At 30.4% G+C, this 15923-nt stretch overlaps 2 protein-coding genes across 3 annotated transcripts; both read right to left on the reverse strand.

Moving 5' to 3' along the window:
• Window positions 1-1064: 1064 nt before the first annotated feature.
• LOC120278408 (ACT domain-containing protein ACR2) lies at window positions 1065-5874 on the reverse strand. 2 transcript variants are annotated; one of them, XM_039285189.1, is made up of 9 exons: window positions 5647-5874; window positions 4730-4830; window positions 4108-4179; window positions 3991-4036; window positions 3777-3891; window positions 3290-3357; window positions 2551-3222; window positions 1633-1737; window positions 1065-1491 (listed from the first exon to the last, which is right to left on the reverse strand). In XM_039285189.1, exons 2-9 carry the CDS (start codon window positions 4732-4734, stop codon window positions 1159-1161), a joined length of 1416 nt encoding a protein of 471 aa, XP_039141123.1. In that variant the 5' UTR covers window positions 4735-4830; window positions 5647-5874; the 3' UTR covers window positions 1065-1158. The 2 variants fall into 2 exon arrangements, with proteins under 2 accessions (XP_039141123.1, XP_039141122.1); XM_039285188.1 differs by having other exon boundaries at window positions 3991-4042.
• A 5438-nt stretch (window positions 5875-11312) lies between these two features.
• LOC120279427 (vesicle-associated membrane protein 711-like) lies at window positions 11313-14628 on the reverse strand. The gene is made up of 4 exons (XM_039286362.1): window positions 14323-14628; window positions 13172-13362; window positions 11908-12071; window positions 11313-11564 (listed from the first exon to the last, which is right to left on the reverse strand). Exons 1-4 carry the CDS (start codon window positions 14537-14539, stop codon window positions 11474-11476), a joined length of 663 nt encoding a protein of 220 aa, XP_039142296.1. The 5' UTR covers window positions 14540-14628; the 3' UTR covers window positions 11313-11473.
• Between the last annotated feature and the right edge of the window lie 1295 nt (window positions 14629-15923).

A 15923-nucleotide genomic window follows, 5' to 3' on the forward strand; every position in this document is an offset into this window, starting at 1 on the left:
AATTTTTCAAAAACTCCAACGACTAGTTTTTTTTAAAACTCTAACGACTAATTTTTTAAAAACTCCAACGGTTAGTTTCCCAAATTATTTTCATAAAAAAATTCATAGAAATTTTCCTATAATAAATTCCACAGAAATCATCTCCGAATTCTACGTATTATGCATCCAAACATAGCGTTAGTTTTTTCATTTTTTGATGGACCCAAAATAAAATTTGGCCCAATGCCGCAACCTAATTAAATTTTATTTTTCACAAATACTCGTGAAATTCTCTAATTTTATTTCAGAAATTATAAATATGAATAAATAAAAAAAATAAATTCTATATTCATACATTTATCTCGGTGCATATACACAAATTTTTTTATTTAAAAAGAATTATAACCGTAAATTAAATAAATTTTCTTTTAACTTGTCTCTTCATCTTAATTAAAAACCTCAACACAATTCATGCTCTCTATGAAATAATAATAATAATTATTATTATTATAATAATAGTTCAATTCATTAATGCAAAACTATTTTGGGTTCATTACAACATAAGTTACCGGAAACTCATATAATAAGATATACTTAAAAGATTTATAAATTAATCTATTCATATATATATATATATATATAATCATGTTTTTTGAGTGGTTAGATCACATAAAGAACATGAACATGATTATTATATTTTGTTTACTAATTTTTGGTTAAATTGAGTTATAGAAGTTGGATTATTTATTTATTATTTTGATTTGCAAGTGTTTATATCATATGAATTTTTTAATAAATAAAAATAAATTTATTTAATAAAATGTCCAAATCAAAGCTTTTTATTTGATGCACAAATAAATTTAATTTAAATTATTGTTTAATTTTCTTGCTCTGTAAGAACATTCACTTTCTTTTCTTTTCTTTTAACTTTTTACATATACACCCCTATAATTCTATAAAATTATGATATAACTGCAATCTCACAAATATGATATTAAAACCACACACAAAAATTCATCAGTACAAAAAAGAAGCTTCATTTATCATGAAACCAAACAAAGGTCACAACCCTCCTTTGGTTTTTGTTTTTACAAAATCAAGTTCCCAAAAAAAAATACAAATTTTTTTCCATGTTACACATAAACCTATAAATGTATTATGATCAGTTATCATTTGGGATCAATCTCTGATATAATTATGAGAAAACCACTCCAATTGAGATTTAAGCAAGCTCCCAAATGAGAAACTCTCTTTCTCCATCGACGTTGTTCTTCGCAGCACTTCGTTCTTAACTTGGAATGCCAAAGGCTCCAATTCTTTCTGCATTGATTCCAGAATGTCCATGTCGACTTCATTACCCGAAATATCTTGAACATAAAACACATTCTTAGTCTTCCCGCCGTCGGTTGCAATGTCAGCACGAGTCACAGTGAGCCCGTACTCCCGAAGAATGCGTGTTACGTAAGGTAGCAACCCGACACTGGTCTTTGCACATAACTCTAACCGGACTCCCTGGCGATCAATGAATAGTATAACTGTTAGATGCAAATCAAACATATTATTTAGCTTGATTCAATCCAAAATAATATGCCTTGGAATGTGTTGTGTTACAAACAAATGAATCACGCGGCCTTGTCATGAAATTGCACTCACCTCACAAACTCTCCTCTCGATTGCAGCCTCTAAGCATTTCGCAACTCGTTGCTTCTCTTGCTCAGAGTTCAGAATGAAGCCGTCCTTGTGCCGAATATAATACTCCTGCATGGACAATTCTCATTTTCATTTCCAATCTTAGTGTTATCTTCAGGTGGTCCGACATGCAAAGCATGTCTAAGTAACTAGATATTCATGGTACTCCAAGATTCAGAACATAAATTAGATCAACATATAGATGCTATTTCCTGACATAAAGATGCTGTTTTCTTTTTTTTCTTTTTGTTTTTCTCTTTGTATGACAATAGGAAACCTTCTCGGTTTCTTTGCTTTATCCTTATAGGACATGCAACTCAAACAAAAAACATGAGCACTGCTAAATCCTGATCATTCTCTGAACTTTTCATGATTACCTTCTATATGAAATTAAAACACTATTGGTTTAATGTGAGGTTTATTTCCTTGTCTGTTAAATGCAATGAAGAGCAGAGGTGGTGGTTGATGTTTTGCTAATTATCTACATAACATTTCAATTGAACCATTCTTACCCACGCTAAATGATTGCAATTATAAAAAGAAGCCAAGATAGGGTTGAATAAAAGTTTGAAACTGCAATTGAATCCCAATAACAATGATGATTTTTCTGAACTATCTCAATTACTTTTTACTTTTCTGCTTGTTGAAATTCATGAATTTCGTCATTTTATGATCTAACATGACAGTTTATATGGCTATTTTTGAAAATTGACCTAGACTGTGACTTAAGTTGATTTTGGTTCTTGAGCAACCACATTAGGGGACATTTCATTTGTCAGTGGCATTGCTATTGAAACAAACTCTAAATAGTTGTTGAGGAATAAGTATACCACAAAAAAGTTGCATTAAAAGGATAAAGCAAAGGGCAAAAAATCGACACACCTGATAAGCGAAAAGCCCGTGAGAAGTGATGGAAGCATGAAAGATAACATATTGCAAGTCCGTAAGTGTGCACACTATATCGAACATGAGCTTCGGGCGGTCTGGGCACTCCACATTCACACAAGAATAACCTTTCTCATTGAATGGGTCGATAGAGACTGTTGTCCTCCTCCCATCTTCATCACCGTTGGAGCCCATCGATGAGAATGATGCTCTTGCTGAGCCTGGTGACTCATCAAAGTCACGGTTCGCCAACATAAGTTGGTGTAGCCGATGTTCTTTATGACTTGTTGAGCTATCACAACCAAGAAACCGTGTCTTTGCTCCTTTAAACTCATCATCAGTGATAGTAGTGGGTCGAAGAACAGTAGACAGATGGTCTTCAATAGTGGCTAGTCTACTGGGGTCATGAATGCAAGTCGAAGTAGACTCGTCAGAGACATATGCCACACAAGCGACACAAGCATTGTGACTCCATGCGTGAGCCTCTATGATATTACACTTTTGCTCAGCAAGGACAGCTGAAATCTCCGAAAAGATTCCTGGTCGATTGGTACCAATCATCTCTATGGCAGTGCACTCAGAAGTGGATTCAGGTTCAACTTCAACAGCATCCTCTGTACAGGCTTTTGGATCTCCAGAGCTCTTAAGCTCTCTCCTTGTAACTATGGACTGCAAAAGCATTACACATATTATGTAAAGAATTTCAAGAAAAATAAGACATGCAGGTGAAACTAACCTGCTGCAAGTAATTGATAACTCCATTGTCAGTAACCTTGTTGCCTTGCTGATCTTTGACATGAAAGACTACAAGACAGATTAAAGAAAAAGAAAAATCAGGAAGTTTCTCAAACATTATATATGTTACATTCTGCAAGATGCATCATTAACTGATTAATGCATAACAATACTGTTAACAGTTTGACTTTTGAGCTTATTAAGAAAATATAGAAGCGTTGGTGTGGTAGTCAAGATTCATTTTACGGTTTGTGATTAATGAAAAACAAGAAACAACTCCTTATTTACATACAAATGAAAGGCAAAATAAGAGCTACTTTTCTTTTCTCTCAAATTTCCTTTGTGCTAGAGATGGACACATATATCAGGATATGGATCCATTCCAACAGTAAAATATCGAAAGTGGAACAAATCTAACACATGTACAAACAATATATCCGACAAAAAATGTCATTAATAAAGGCCAAATAGGACATATATAGTATTACCATCCATGAGCCATCCTGCATCGAAAGAAATATAGCTCTTTGAAATAAAAAGATCCATATCAGTCAATACTTGTACCACTTCAAGAAGCAGGCCTTGTTTATTGAGGCTATCAACCTGCAAATAAAATCCATACAGATTGCATTTTTCATTCACTGATTGGTGAATCTATTAATTGTTAGAAAAATGATTGTCTTTATGATTATTTTTGATTACCTTCACCACTGTACATTTCTCACAAGAATCATTATCTACATATACCCTGCAACTTTAAGGATATTACAATGAGCAATTTGCAGCTACAAAGAACAAAATTGCATCATAATCACCAACCTTGGCCCATAAATCCTCTCGTTGAGGTTCTCGAACTCAGGATCAAAGTAAGGGCAACAGACTTCCTTCATACTGCAAACAAAAATAAGAAAACAAATATAAGATTGTGATGTAAAAAATTCCATGACTTACAAAATCATAAAACAAGAATTATCAAGTACACCACCAGCAGGATGAAACAAACATTATAAAATGAAATCATCTATACCATGTAACAATGATCGAAATCATGCATCTTAACATGACTTTATGTTGCAAAAAGTGTCAATTTATCAGTTGGGCACATAATTTGCATCATCGTATAATGATCAATCTTTTTTTTTATTTTTATTTTTTGTTCGAACATATCTTGACCACACACCAAAAACAATGAAAACCAACATTAAAGTTAAAAAAACAAAAAATACAGGATAAGCACCATACTTACAGATATTATGACTTGGTACATAAAACCATGGATAAGAACACTTGAAAGATTATATGATGAAGTAGCACGAGGATAAAGACAACCAACTAAGCAGTGATATCATAAAACCAGAGTCATTAAAATAATCTACAAGGTGATAGACGATTTATCTGTGAACATGACCGTTATCATGAGATTCAAACATAGGTGCAATACCTCATAGTTGAGATTACTATTTACATGTACAAGTCAAAGTAACATGTAATAAAGGCCAGGGTTGTCTGGCTTTATTCCACCTTCTCAGACACACTAAGTGCCTGCACGAAGATCAAATAGATGTGTCAATAGCGGTCCAGTGAGAAATTGTAGACTTTTAGTCAACTAAGAAAAATTTCAAATCCAATAGGTCATTAAAAAAATTGAAAGAATACAAGTCATCTAACAAGACAGGGATGAGAGAGTACTCTTTTGAATTATAAAAACAAGAAAAATGATGCAAGCAGGAATTCACAAACATGAATACAAACTCTTCCAATTGAATTGCATCTAAGTTAAATTCTTTTATTTATAACCACAACAAAAACTGCATCTTTTGTTTAGAAAAAGGAACAACAAAACACATAACTGCATACATGAATGCTTGAATTATGGTCCACAAATCCTAACACACAATATTCAGCTAAAAAACAGCAATAAATGTTGGAAAGAGGAAAAAAAAAAACTAGGCAAAATTAAGGATTTGCAACCTAAAACATCACATTTTTTCTCAATTGACCATTAATCAAGATGAATCCAGCCACAACCATCAACAGCAACAAAAAAAAAGACATGAATGCTTAAATTACATCTTTTAAATCAAGAGAATAACTGAAACATTATTCAGGTAACCACAAATCCATTATTCACCAATAATCACTAACATACAGAGAAGAATTGGAACCCTATTCAGCTTAAGAAAGCCATAGTAAAGTTATGCACTTTCAGCTACACAAAAACACCAACTTTCCCTCAATTTACCACTAATCACTAACAATTCATCCACAACCATCAACAAAAAACAAAAACAATGAAAGAATAAACATAATTACACACAAAAAACACAAACATAAATTCTTGAATCACAGAGCACAAACCTTGATGGCATGAATGAGGTGAACAAGAACAAGGAGGAGGAGGAGATGGAGGAGGGAGAAAGACATAGAAAAGATCCCTGCTTGAGGGATCAGTGGAGATGGAGAAGGAGAGAAGGTTGGATTGCGATTGAGATGCTTATTTATTTTGAGCATTTTTGTTAGATGATTTGGTGATGATTTGGTTTTCATGGGCAGGCAGTGATGCAAGGAACTTGTGCTATTTTTCAGGTGGTTCTTTGTTTTTATTTTTTATATTTATATTTATATTTATTTTTAATTTTAATTTTGTTCCTATGGGGGACTTCATAAAAGTATGAGATAGATGAGTTGCCAAGTGTGAGATTACACCAATCCATATTTTCGTTATTTTTTTATAAATAAAAATTTGTATAGTTTGTAATAGTTTTGTATTTTTTATAAATTATTTTTATTTACTTATATTCTCCCGGATTAAAAATTTAGAAGTATTTTTATTAAAAGTGAACTATTATTTAGTTCCTCTTCTTTTTATTTATTTTTGAAACTAAATAAAAATATAAAAATTTCTCTATATTTTTATAAAATTTGTAAGTTGATTGATAATTAAAAAAATAAATAAACGGAACTTCTTTTTATAAAAACATATAAGTAAGTATGATTTTTATGAATATACTATTAATTATCTACAGTCATAATAAGCTAGTTGTAATGCAATTAGCTCCCCTAAAAAAATCAAGAGTTTGATTTTCTTCCAAAACATAGTTGAGGATTTATGTCGTACATGTTAGGTCACTTGTCCACATTGGCAATATATATATATATCTATACATACGTAATTTAGTAATATATCATTATATATTAATCATTTAAGTTATATTTTAATTAAAAAAAATATGAATTACTAAATATCATTTGTGGCGATTAAATAATGAAAAACAAAAGAGAGATTAAAAAGGAAAAGTGCCATTGGGATTTAAAATAAAATCAATAACGAGGGACTCGGAGCTATTGGATGGTGATTAAATGGACCTAAACAGGTGTCTGTGTATGTCCTCTATATATATATATATATATATATATATGGGAAAACATCATCTCAGGGGACGTCACTTAGATTTCAGATCCCTAGGGATGTTTTTAAATCTAGGCCCGATTGGATCGTCATCAGATGGTTGATTGATTATATAAATCTTGTCAGCTTTTCTTTGCTTTCATGATCATTGTACTATGACATGTAGACCTGGCGTTTCTCATGTTTATAATGATAAGAGCCAGTCGATTTTTACATCCAGATCAGTACTTATGGACGTCACTAGATTTGAAATACAGGGACGTCCCTTGAGATGATGGAGTTCTCTCTCTATATATATATATATATATATATATATATATATATATATATATATATATATATATATATTGCTAAATCATTTGAATTTGAAAGTCAATTGTAAATTTCTAAACATAATAATGGTACATAACATATAGAAATATTTAGTCCTTTCAATATTTATAAAAGTACATAAGTAAATATGGTTTTTACATGATATAATAGAAGTTTCCTTTATTTAGTCTTTTTACATGTATATATACTCCTGTAAATGCCCAAATTATATATACATTAATTTCTTATATACCTTGAAAATTTGAGAGTCCTTTGGTTATTCCACAAATAGTTAATTATTTTATATTATTTTATTTTATTTAGAGAATTATAGACGAGGTATGAACATGATTTCATACTTTGACCTTTGAATAGAGAGAATAATAAAATACTAATTATTATAAGAAAAATTTGAATCTTTTGGCCTTTGAGTAAAAAGAGGAATAAAATTTTAACTATCTTATTATAGTGGTAGTAGTTAATTATGAATTAGTACAATAAATAATTTAAAAAGTTATATATTTGCTTGATATTACCTAGATAAGTTAAGCATATTAAAACACACAAATATATATATGATTGGGCAATATCAATGCATCTCATATTCCAATTGAAGCATAAATAACCTTCATATTATATGGTGGCACACTGTATTAAATTTTGGAAGGGTGCACATGTTTACAATATCCACCATATAAAGTCCCAAATTATTAAACCTTTTTTTTTAATTTATTTTTTTTGGAGTTTTTATATAAAAGTTAATAAGTTTTTTTAAGATTTTTTCTATAGTGTGCGAAGGTTAATATCAAAGAAAAAATAAACAATTTTTTTTCCATGAAAAAAAAAATATTTAGGTGTATTCATACTTAGATTTGTAAAAATGCTCTTTGTTTCGATCAAATTATTTGTGAAAAAAATCTTTTTACAGTGAAGATAGACCATAGTTTGTCCCATCACAATAAGATTATTATTATTATTACACTTTGATTTTTACTTCTTTCACCTCCGTGGAAGTGTTTATCATTTATATAATCATTAACATTCTTTGGATCAAGGTTGTTAACAAAATACTCTTTTAAATAAAATTAGAAGTGCACAACATCATAGAATAATAAGTTTTATCAATTAAATATTATTATTATTATTATATATATATATATATATATATATAAAAGTAGATAAATCACAAGGATTTATTAAAATATAAGACTAACGGGTATTATATTATAAGCATTTAAAAATTAATTAAAGATTTAAACTAATTATCTTTGCTTAATACTCCTATATTATTTTATCTAATAAGTTTTATAGTTTTTATAATTATTATTATTATTATTATTATTTTTTTGCAATTTTATGTAAGGTTACATCATTGCTTAAAAGGGCGCTTAGAGCTTCTTCAACCCAACTCTAAATGTAGAGTTTTGCAACAAAACTGGCGCATGATTTGGTCCAATCCGGTGCCAAATCCTGCGCCAGATTTGTGGAATGCTACAGTGGTGCGCTATTTATTTATTTTATTTTTTTTCAGTTTTATTTTTTTATTTTTTCAGTTTTATTTTTTTATTTTTTCAGTTTATTATTTATTTATTTTTATCTTTTTCGGTTTTTCAGTTTTAATTTTTCGTTAATTATTTTTTTATTTTTTTAGATTATTATTTATCTTTTTTTATCCTTTTTTTATTTTTTTAGTTTTTAATTTTTCAGCTTTTATTTTTATTTTTTTCAGTTTTATTATTTATCTTTTTTTGGTTTTTAGTTTTTAATTTTTCAGTTTATTTTTTTATCTTTTTTTATTTATTTTTTCTTTTTTATAAAATTTATATTTATAATTTATATTTTAATTAAATTAAATAATTTATAATTTAAGTTTGTATTTTTCAATTAATAAAAAATAAAAAATTAACGAATATTTGGATCAGCTATAGAATTCAAGTCTCGCATCAAAATTTTGTCCTCATATCTCATTTGTTGAAAAGCAAGATTTTTGTTCTGCATTTCTAAGAACATTTGTCGATCTGCATTAGCCTTCTCTAACATCTCCATAATCTTAGAGTTATCATCTTTTAAACGATTAATAGAAGATACTACTTCGTCATCCATTTTTTTCTTCAATTTGGCTTTTCTTTTTGTCGAGTTAGGCGTTGGAAGGTGACCCACCAACACTATCATTTAAGTTAAGAGAAAATTGAGAAAGTCTAGGAGATGTTTGGAGTCTTCGAATTTGTTCTCCAACCTAGCACAAGGTATTGCTCCTCCTGTCATTACGTTATTCAAGCAAATGAGTACCATATGGGATATTATTTAGCTGATAATATATATCCAAAATGGTCTACTATTGTACAAACTATTCATCAACCACGAACTACGAAGAAAAAAATATTTTTGCAATGACACACGAAGCATGCGAGAAAAAGATGTCGAGAGGGCATTTGGTGTTCTCTGATCTCGTTTTGCAATTGTGGCGGGGACCAGAGACGGTTTTGGAGGAAAAATATCTTACATGACATAATGACTGCATGCATTATTATCGCACGACATGATAGTTGAGGATGAACGAGATCTCAATGCACCAATCGTGGATGTAAGTGAAGTGTCGACCCCAGTAGTTGAATTGGTACAAGATGAAGATGCTCGATTTGAACAATTTCTTGGTCGTTACAGGCAAATTAAGGACAAAGACGCTCATATTGCACTTCACAATGCATTGATTGAACATTTGTGGTTGCGCTATGCAAATAACGAAAATAATTAAAAGCTTGTGTGCTACTTTAGTTTTTAATAATGTGTTGTTTTCACTGATGGTGCTTGTTTGTATGTTATGTTTTTATTAAATAATCAATGTAATGTTTGTATTTATATTTGTAGTTTATCAATCAAATTTTATATTTTAAAATAATATAATATTTAAATTCAATGGTTAAAAATGAAAAAATTAAAGATGATTAAATTTATTACTAGTATGAATATAAAAGTGTGAAGTGAGAAGAATATTTTTAAAATATTCTTAAAAATAGAGATGATGGTTGGAGAAATTTTTACAACTGTATTTTTGTGTACTGAAGCAAGGCCACATACACATATGAAACATCATCTCATTTCTTTTAGCCTTTAGCCTTCCATGTGGCCATATGGAATAACAAAGCTCTTTTATATATATATATATATATATATTATAATAAATGTTGATAAGTCACGTGGATGACACATGAGAGAAATTGAGTTTTATGACGTGTATTTTCACCCATGCAAAGTTTCATTATTATTATTATTATTATTATTATTATTTATTTTTTTTTTTTATAAAAAAATTGTGGATAAGCCATGTGTCAAAAATGGACATGCATAAAGAAATAAGCTTTATAACATTTTTGTCTTCACTTTATATGAGTTAGGATTTTAATCTATTTTTTTAGTTGATAAAGCTTTTTCTCTTTTGCACCGTTAAAAATATAATTAAATCATAATTAAGACCCTAATGACATATTTAGATCTTTATTTATTATTAGGCTTTTTGACTCATTCAACTAGTGTTTTTTCTAATGGGCATGATAATGACAGGCAAATTTATAGCCGGAGTATTATTCCTTTTGAACTAATGATGATATTTTGATAATTTTCAGAAATCAAGGGGGTAAAATGTGAATAAAAGAATTTAGAATAGGGACACATTCGTATATATATATTTTTTTTAAAAAAAATACGTGAAATATCTATTAATTAAATTTAAGACTATTGAACACTACTCAGTTAGAATAATATTATATATAACATATATAAATATATAAGGTAAAAAAATACTTATTTGACGTGGATTTAATTTTTTACATAACCCAAAAATCAATAGTCAAATAAAAAAAATATAATTATAGAAAACTAATAGAATATAGAAAACAAAAGTTTAGTTAGTTTTTCAGGAAAAAAATAATAATATTTGTTTGTCTTAATTAAGTTTTAGTTAGATGGGAATTTCCTATCAACATCAGTGATGAGATATGACCACCCAAATATTTCTAACAATGAATTGTAGTCAAAGATAATGTTTTTTATTCTTAATCCCTGACATCAGTCAAATTAAAAACCTTATCTTTTCACATGAATTATATATATATATATATATAATCTTTCTTGCTTTCCATGTATTTGGTTAAAATTTTTTAGGTCCTCTAAGTTCATCTTTATATAATATTTATTTTCATGTCTAACTACATGCAATCAAAGTTAATCAAGTTTTTCCATGTTCAAAATGCAATAAAATAAAATAAAAAAAAAATTTGGCTCAAATCTAGCAGTGGAATTCAGAGAAAAAAAAAAAATGATATCACATTTCAGAAATAATTTGCTCGAAACAAGTATTACAGCAAATAATGCAAATAGCATAGTTCTGATGTTTTCTCACATTCACAAATAATATATGAGAACTGGTGACTCATATTAAAGACATTGAAAATTGAAAGCTGTATTTTACCTGATACATGATGGCAGGGTGACCCCTTCGCAGATGAATGCAAGTACGACGTAGATTACAATCAAGACGACGAGAATCAGAGTTGCCCTGCAAAAATATGTTTAGCTTGAGACAATGTGAATACAACATGAAGACATAAACATTGTCTAAATGCAGCATTCATCCTTATATTTAACTGTAATGCTCACTTTTGTCCTCATATTTTCAAAATGATATGTATTTCAATACTTATTCTGACTCACAATGCATATGATAATGAAGACTGTATTGATCTTTTTAAGAATATAGAAACCAAAATGAATATTGGAGTCACATATAGGAAACAATTGTGTTGTTATGGTTACTAGATAACATTCATCCAAATACTGAGTTCAAGCATGTTCTCTCTTTAGCAAAGAGCAGAAGTAGTATTGATTGACCAAATACTTACCTAAGTTTAACATTGCGCCACCAAACAGTGTTATTAAAACGACGAGTTTGTCTTCTGAAGCGAAATGTATTTGCTTGCATATTTGCGGTTTTATCTACTAGTAATTCCAATCTGTCACCCCTTTCCAGAACCTTGTCTATGTTTTCTATCATAACATTGCGTACCTACAAAGATATAAACTTTCAAACATGAGAATTATTTAATGATAGAGAAATGAGTACTAAAGCACTGAAAATAATTTGTAAGCACAATGCTAGCATTTACAGAGTGGAGAGTTATCAACTGCAGGCAGTTGACTGAATGCAAGTTCAATGGTTTTCAGACACAAAATGACAGGGAAAATTATATGAAAAGTCACGAGATCATTTAATGAATAAGAAAGAAGCCTTAAAAACAATCCATTGTACATGTCGGCTCCAATCATCAAGGAAACAACTTAGCCACATTGACATCATCCAACAATTATTGCCAAAGGGCTAGAAGAACAGAAAACAAGTTCAAGGATGCCTACTTTTACCACCATATGGAATGATGAAATAGAAACTACAATTAATAACAGAGAGGTATATACTAATATAGTTCAGTTTTTAAACAGATCACAAATGTGAATTGATATATTACAAAATTAATGGTGTAAGTGCATAGCGGCAGAAATTGCATACAGGCATAATAATAACATCTTAAATAAAAGCTTAAGTTTGGATGAAGCAATTCCACACTGTTGCCCTATACTGAATAGGGCACATCAAATATTAGAATAAATATTAGAAAATGACAAAACAAAAACCCTGTGTCTGTGCACGTGTGCGTGTGTAATACTACGAAAGAGATAAAATTTGATCTGTATGCCTATATATATATATATATTAGATACTGTTATTTTAACAATAAACGTTTCTGCCACCTAAGCATGTTTTACAAAACAGAACCTACATGATAAATAGTGAGATATAATATAATATCATCTTGTTCACTAAGCACCTCCACAGTAGAAGGAATGCTAGATGACAACAAATGAAGTAACAGTTCACTAGGAATGCCGAATACATTTGTTGTGTTCTGTATCTGCTTGAACTTATGCCAATTTAACTTAAAAGGCATCATTTAACCTTGGCTATTTTAACATATGCAAAGTTATGGAAACAATCTATTCTGTCAACGATTCAAGCATATTCAGAAATTCATATTATAAAATAGCACCTTGAAACATATTAAAGGTGCAGAAGGATGAAGAACAACTCTTTCAAAAGCATAACAATTCTACCTGACTCATTTCGCCTTTGATGCGATTAATCCTATCTGCATTAGGATCACTAGAATAGAAGTCCATTTGTTGACTTAAGACCCTTGAGAATTCATCATTCATCGCATAAGCAAGGGCTGTGTGACAGGCACGGCCATATGTCTTCACAAATCTCCCATGAATGTCCTCCAGAAAGGCAAAAGGAATCCTCCCTAAACAAATACTTTCCATGAAATACTCTTAAAAATATAATATATAGTATAAACTACAAAAATGGATTCCTATCACACCATCATGTCTATCATCAATATTACAAATAATTTGTAGCACATATATGTACTTCAGCAGCTGGTGAATATATTATGCCAGATGATTGAGAAGAAAAGCTTCAAAAATTGTTTGGTGATTAAATAAACACAATGTTCTGTATAATCTGTCAAGTCATTGGCTTAAAAAAAAGCCAAATCTGTTGCAAAAAATTAGCACATGATACACAATGAAGAAGTAGATATTGATAACAACAGGAGCTATCAAATTTGCTTCTGCAAGAACCATTGCCAAGATGCTAAAATTATTCATAAAAATCATTTGATCAAGATCCTAGGACAGCTTATTTTTTTTTCTTGCCTATAGCTTGACAGTCATCTTCCAATAATCTCTCTCTGTTCATCATTAAACCCAGAAAGATAAAAAAAGATTAAAAAAAAAAGATGACATTTCTTATACTTAAATGTCTAGGAAATCTTAAATCAAATAGTTTGTAGCAGATATTGTCATCTTTTCACTTGTGAATAATATTTAATTAAAAAGATCCCATGCTATCACTATATAGTGCCTTCAGTGAATGAAAATTGACCAACAATGACCAAAATTGTCAGATTATTATGGCCAAAAATCAAGGCACAAACTTTTACACCATTAAAAGTTCAATTCAAAGATCTCTTAAATAATCTTTGCTAATCATTCTTCAATATGGGCAAGAGCAAGCAATTACCATCAAACAATCACCCAAAAACTTCACATACATTTTAATCACTCGCATGAAAATTCAAACTTTAATCTCAGACACATAACCAAATCAAACCAATATGATAAAAACCATACATAATTCACCAAAAAAGAAAAAAAAAAACCACAAATTCAAAGAAAAGAAACGGATCAGAGGAGCTCACTGCCAGCGGAGTCATCGGCCATGCAGAGGACGGTGATCCCATCGGTTCTCTTAACATGAAACACGTACCGATCTTGCGAGTAGGATACATGGCTATCATCAGCCCCAGGGATTTTCTCCAGGATTTGCCTCGCGATTGCGCTCGCATTGCTCCCCGTCGAGCTGAACTCCGCCAACACCACCGTTCCCCGAGCCACCAGCGCATACACTACCGCCATTGAATCCCTCTCTCTCTCTCTCTCTCTCTCTCTCGTTCTCGATCGATCGATCTCTGGAATTCTGGAAACGAGAACAGCGAGAAAGACGAGGACAGCGAAGAAGGGACAGCAGTGCGAAGGGTTTATATTGGTTTTTTAGAAAAAGAGAAGTTAGTTATATTGGACTCGAGAGGAGAGGAGAGTTGTGGAAAAGGACACGTGGTGGGTGTTGATTGGTTTGTTTTTATATGTTTGGTTGGATTACTGGATTACACGTTGTTGGCGCGAAAAGTTTTTTAATTCTTTATGTTTGGGTTTATTTGCAAAGACTTATTATGTTTAAAAGAAAATTATTAAGAACTCTTTGTATGTTGCGTTATGTGACTTATATATATATATTTTTATAAATAAATATTATAATAGATGTTTACTGTAGCAAAACACTGTATCAAAGTAGTATTACTGTAGTAACCATCTAGAAGCCAATATAGCAAATATAACACTACAACAGCCGACCATGTGGTACTGTAGCAGTAGCCAGTACTGTTACTATTCCACCTATCAGGGTATTTTGGACCGTTGGATCAAATCAATCCTGACCGTTCATTCAACTCTTGTAAGCTTATAAATACCCCCCTCCCCCTCCCTCACTTGTATATTTTGAATATAAAAGAAGAGAAGAAGAAAAGAAGAAATAAGAGGAAAAAGAAGAAGAAGTAAATTATCAAGGTGTTTGGTAAATATTCTGGCTCTTTATTCTTATTATTCTCTTTATACTTATAAAATATTCTCAACACGTTATCAGCACGAATCTGCTCATAATCTTTATATTACATTTCCATGTAACTTTATTTCATGTATTTGTATTATTCCTTTTAATCTTTTTCTCTAATGATCTATCATATTTTCTAGAATTTGTATTTAATGGCAAATATCACAAAAAGAGAATTCGAGGCTCTTCATATTTCTGGAGCAATTATATATCCTGGAGCCTGGATATCATGCTTCATTTGAAAGCAAGGAACCTGGGCAAAACTATTGAGGATAATAATGATGAGCCTAATGATAATAAGGCGAAAGCCTTAATATTTATAAAACATCATATTAATGATGGTCTGAAGAATGAATATTTGACCATTGAGGATCCACAGGAATTGTGGTTATTCCTGAAAGAACAATTTGAACTTCTCAGAATGGTCTGCTTGTCCAAAGTACGCAATGATTGATCAAACCTAAGGTTTCAAGACTTTAAAAGCATGCAAGAATATAATTCCGAGCTATTTAAAATTGTTTCAGTGCTACGTCTTTGTGGAGAAACAGTGACGGAAGGTATGATGCTCGAGAAAAGAATTTCACAAAATTTTCTGAATTAATTTCTTGTCTCCTTGTGGTGGAGCAAAACAAT

This window comes from Dioscorea cayenensis, chromosome 16, assembly GCF_009730915.1.
Source record: "Dioscorea cayenensis subsp. rotundata cultivar TDr96_F1 chromosome 16, TDr96_F1_v2_PseudoChromosome.rev07_lg8_w22 25.fasta, whole genome shotgun sequence".
Lineage (NCBI taxonomy): Eukaryota > Viridiplantae > Streptophyta > Magnoliopsida > Dioscoreales > Dioscoreaceae > Dioscorea > Dioscorea cayenensis.